The sequence below is a fragment of the Colobus angolensis genome, unplaced genomic scaffold (assembly GCF_000951035.1).
Source record: "Colobus angolensis palliatus isolate OR3802 unplaced genomic scaffold, Cang.pa_1.0 Scaffold92, whole genome shotgun sequence".
In the NCBI taxonomy this organism is placed as follows: Eukaryota; Metazoa; Chordata; class Mammalia; order Primates; family Cercopithecidae; genus Colobus; species Colobus angolensis.
The window spans coordinates 2,940,830-2,945,906 of NW_012123154.1; the positions used below are offsets into that span (position 1 = coordinate 2,940,830).

A 5,077-nucleotide genomic window follows, 5' to 3' on the forward strand; every position below is an offset into this window, starting at 1 on the left:
GAGATCATGCCACTGCAGTCCAGCCTGGGCGACTGAGCAAGACTCTTGTCTTAAAAAAAAAAAAAAAAAAAATCCCACAGATGCTTATCCTGTGAATGCAATTTATGCAGCATGCATTTTTATTTTGAAACTAACAAATTAACCACATCTATATAACTTGAATAAAAAAGCTTCAGTGCTAAATGAAGAGCTCTGTAGAAAAGACAGGAAGTTGCCATGTCTGCCTTAACACTTTCAATTCTGCCTTTCACTTTCACTTCACTTTATATAAGCCTTGCAGTTTTGAGATCTTCATCTTTTTACAAGCCATTTTTCCTTTTGACTAACATGTTTTTCGAAGGCTAATGCAGTGAGACATACCAATCTCTAAAGCTGTGTGTGTTTTCTTATCAGTAGCTAACATTTATTATTTGCCATATGTCAGGCACTATTAAAAATGCTTTATGTGCCTTAACTTGTTTATAATTTAGCTGACAGATGAGAATAAACTAAGGTTAAATGACATTTGAATATCAAAAGCCCGTTAGAACCCTAGTAGTTTAAAGCAGGGATTGTAATACTGGATGATCTCCCTTCCTCAGAGTCCTATTTTGAAATCAAAGGGCTGGTCGATTTTGAGTTCATGCTTTAACAATCTCAGTGCTCATCGTACCAGGGTCCTTCCTAAGGGAAGAGACCCCAGCAAGGTGAGGAGTTGCTGCTGTTCTCTTTTTTCTTTCAGAATCATGTAAAGCTTTTTCTCTGAAATTCCCTTTTTTTTTTTTTCTTGGAAATTTCTTAATCTCAGTCTACTCAGGGGAATGACTTGGTGAAATTACTGATAGGATTTAGCTATGTTTGATGTCCTTGCTCGGGTGAGGAATTGTCACGGGTTTTATGAAATCTCAGGAAGTGAGAATCATCATTTTCCGTTCACTGATGACCAGGCGGAATGGGAAGGGTCAGGGATCCCTTAGTAGCTTCCCTCCCAATCTGTGATTATTTTCCATGTTGCATAGTTTCTCTGGGTCCAATTTATTGATCTTCTACACTTCTCTAGTGCTTTGTTCTAGGTGGTGCATTACCAGACTAGTTGCTGAGAAAGCTGATAGTTACTCACCACAAGCTTCCCTTTGGACATGGTACTTTACACTAAATCACTGTGATATACAAAAGGTATGAACATGGCTGGTTAGCTGCCACTATGGAGAGAGAATAGAGCACCCAGCAAATCGCTGACTTTGTGTTAGTGGATGTTCGAGATAGATTGGAGTAGTTCTTTGGTTTTGTTTTTCTGAGACAGAGTCTTGCTCTGTCGCCCAGGCTGGAGTGCAGTAGTGTGATCTCGGCTCACTGCAGCCTTCGCCTCCTGGGTTACAAGCGATTCTCCTGCCTCAGCCTCCCAAGTAGCTGGGACTACAGGTACATGCCACCACACTCGGCTAATTTTTGTATTTTGAGTAGAGATGGGGTTTTACCATGTTGACCAGGCTGGTCTTGAACTCCTGACCTCAAGTGATTTTTGCCCGCCTCAGCCTCCCAAAGTGCTGGGATTACAGGTGTGAACCACCACACCCAGCCAGTTGGAGTAGTTCTTTAGTCCAAACCTCATGGTGACTTGTCCTCAGATCACACCCTTCACTGGCTAGGGTATTAACATAGCAAATTTATCTCCTGATTTCTGCATGTGAGTGAGGTAATGGTTTTACAGGCCTGAACAAGATGCAGTGATGCACTGAAATAAAGCCTCGCTGACTGACCTCTTACCACCAGTGTGGTCCCTCCTCCCGTCTGCTTAGCTCTTGCTTCCCGCACACCGGGGAATGCTATTCCACAGATGTAAATTGCACTGTCGTTTGCAGTCACTCTGTTTACAGTGAGGGAAACTTGGTTTTCTATGAAGGCTTCCCTCACTGTGAACTTGTCTGCCTCACTTTTGCACCCATCCAAGCACAGGTTCTCAGGCTGTTGAGCGCCGTAGCGAAACCACAGGCGTGTTGGTTGCTCAGAAGGGCATCCGGTTGCGGAGAAGGTACACTTTATGGTGACGGCCTTGTGAGTGTAGTCCACTTCTAGGTACCATGGTTGTGTGACAGAGACAGTACAGGCGCCCACAGCACCTGAGGGAGGAAGCAGATGAGTGGGTTAATGGGCCTGTCACCTCACTGTCTGCGCTTTTATTTTACTTATATTTTTGAGGTAGGAAACCCAGCCATTCTGTTATTTTTCTTACCTTAATCCCAATATAAATAAGACTAAAAACAGACACCAGTGGTCCACACTTGTCCCAACTCCTGTTTTTTGACCTTGACCTGCTGGGTCACATGATGTCTGTTGACTTAAGTCCAGCCCTAGAGAGGCTTCAGGGGAACAGAGCCCTGCACAGAGGTGGCACTGTATTGGAGAGTTTGGGATCTGTCTGTGACTCTTGCTCCTTACAAGTTTTCCTTCGATCCAGTCACTTAATCTCCCAGCCCACCTTCTTGTCCACACCTTGGCCTCCCCAGAGTGCTGTGCTCAGTGTGGTAACCTGTGTCCCCAGACAAACGCTGCTGCCACTGATGGAGCCCATGAACAGCAGCGATGTTTGTGCTTTGTGGGAGTTGAGATCGCCAGGAATTCATGGCCATTCACAATTGTTCCTTTGTGAACCCCGTGTCCCTTTGGGAAACATGATAAAAGGCAAGATGTACACCTGTGGAAATGCAGCCCTGGCTAGCCTACCATGTCTTTGATTACTGAGCAGGGACCAAATGAGCTCGCCAGGCCATGGCTAAGCAGATTTGGTTTCTTCCTGGCGTGTGTGCTGTGTTGTAGGCCCTTGTAGCATTTATCTTACTTAATTAACAGTATTGTGATAAAGAGCACAGACTTGAGTTCAGATCCTAGCTCTGCCTGTTCCCAGCATTATAATCTCAGTATCTCAGTTTCCTCATTAGCAAATGAGGATAGTATTGTTGACCTCATGCAGTTAGTGTGACGTTCAGGACGATGCCTAGGAAGTGTTTACCTGCCTAAGCTATAGTAAGTAGTAAATACAAGGGAGCGATTGCTGCTGCAGCTGCCACTGCTACTGTTTCCACAGTGTCAGATGGCTGTTTGAGAGATGGTTGTGGATGTCTATCCACGAGGTGTTCACAAAGCTGGGATGAGTCACCCAGTCCAGTGCACTGTCCACCATGCGGTGCTCTTCCAAGTTACGAGGATTGAGTCCCCCACCTTGGCCTTCATATCCCGGGCCTGTGAAGCTGGAAAGCCACTGGAGTGCACAAATGGAAAGACCCACCCTAAACCCTTCTTGCGACAGGGGAGGCCATAGGTAAAATAGTGTTGGTTGAGACAAATTGGAATTTGTCAAGTTTTTGGTCTGACTTCCGCCTGGTCATATGTTCCCAAATGGTCCTATTTGTGTGAGTTTGTCCTTTGCTACTGTAAATGAAATTGAAAAGTCATCCAAGTGGTCTGCTGCTTAATTTTCAGACGGGGCATTTTTTCTGTTACCGTTTCTCTTATGGATCCCCATTCATAACAGCAGAGGAATTAAAGTTAGAATCATGGCGTTTGTGATGTGAGTCTCTCCTCACCATGTGTTTTTGTTTTTGTTATTGTTTTTAGACAGAGTCTCTTTCTCCCAGGCTGGATTGCAGTGGCGCAATCATGGCTCACTGCAACCCTGACCTCCTGCCTTAGCTTCTCGAAAGTAGCTGGGACTACAGGCATGCAGCACTGTGGCCAGCTAATTTTTGTATTTTTTGTAGAGACGGGTCTCGCCTTGTTGCCCAGGCTGGTCTTGAACCTCTAAACTCAAGCGACCCACTTGCCTCAGCCTTCCAAAGTGCTGGGATTACAAGTGTGAGCCTCTGCGCCTGCATTTCTTCTCATCATGTTATATTTTAGTATTTGCGCGATGTGAGATGAGCTGGGAGCTCTGTGGTGACCTGATAAATGCAAACCAGACAAGAGGGTGCAGTCATCTGGAGGAGGCCTGCAAGCTTCTCAGAGCCTTGTGTCTGCGGGAGGCCCAGCTCAGCCCCATCTCCAGCCAAGGGGATTGGATCCCCTTTCAAGTCTGATAAATACAACCTCATGTCTCCTGCCCAGACTCAAGCACCATACAAGTACAGTGAAACGTTGTATAGTATATTCTGAGTGGAAATTTAAAATGGAATTGGGTCTGCCAAAACTTAGCAAGGTTAATCACTGTCTCAGTCTCAAGTCATCTTTCAGATAATGTTTTTATTTTTATTTATAAAATTATTTTTAAAAAGTGGACGATTCCATTATTTACACATTTTTATGTTTGTGATAGGGTCCCACTGTGTTGCCCAAACTGGAATGCAGTGGTGTGATCTCGGCTTACTGTAGCCTTTGTCTCCTGGGCTCAAGCAATCCTCTTACCGCAGCCTCTGGAGTAGCTGAGACTACAGGTGTGCACCACCACGCCTGGATAATTTTTTTATTTTTGGTAGAGACAGGGTTTTGCGATGTTGGCCAGCCTGGTCTTAAACTCCTGGGCTCAAGCAATCCACTCGCCTCAGCCTTCCAAATCAGGTAGTGTTTCTAAAAGGGAAGCTAAAGAGTCAGGCATGTGTGGCCATTAGTCACCGCTACTCAGGAGGCTGTGATGGGAGGCTGATTGAGCCCAGGAATTCCAGGCTGCAAGTGAGCTGTGATGGCACTACTGCACTCCAGCCTGGGCAACATTGTGAGACCCTGTCTCTATAAAAGAAATAGAGGCTGGGCGTGGTGGCTCACGCCTGTAATCCTAGCGCTTTGGGATGCTGAGGTGGGCAGATCACCTGAGGTCAGGAGTTCGAGACTAGCCTGGCCAACATGGTAAAACCCTGTCTTTACTAAAAATACAAAAAATTAGCCAGGTGTGATGGTGGATGCCTGTAATCCCAGCTACTTGGGAGGCTGAAGCAGAAGAATCGCTTGAATGTGGGAGTCAGAGGTTGCAGTGAGCCAAGATTGTGCCACTGCACTCCAGCCTGGGTGAAAGAGTGAGACTCTTGTCTCAAAAAAAAAAAAAAAAAAGTTAGGCCCACATAGAGGAATATCAGTGTGAAATTGCAGAACTCTGGGGCCCAAAATCTTA

General features: G+C 45.5%; 2 protein-coding genes across 6 annotated transcripts in view; one reads left to right on the forward strand and one right to left on the reverse strand.

Moving 5' to 3' along the window:
- METTL9 (methyltransferase like 9) overlaps positions 1 to 5,077 on the forward strand; it is a 60,020-nt gene that overhangs the window by 47,361 nt on the left and 7,582 nt on the right. The window lies entirely within an intron of this gene.
- The window catches only part of IGSF6 (immunoglobulin superfamily, member 6), an 11,969-nt gene that overhangs the window by 4,694 nt on the left and 2,198 nt on the right, over positions 1 to 5,077 (reverse strand). Inside the window, exon 2 of the mRNA XM_011931920.1 lies at positions 1,740 to 2,099. Coding sequence (XP_011787310.1) covers positions 1,740 to 2,099 — 360 coding nt within the window. The remainder of the gene's footprint in view (positions 1 to 1,739; positions 2,100 to 5,077) is intronic.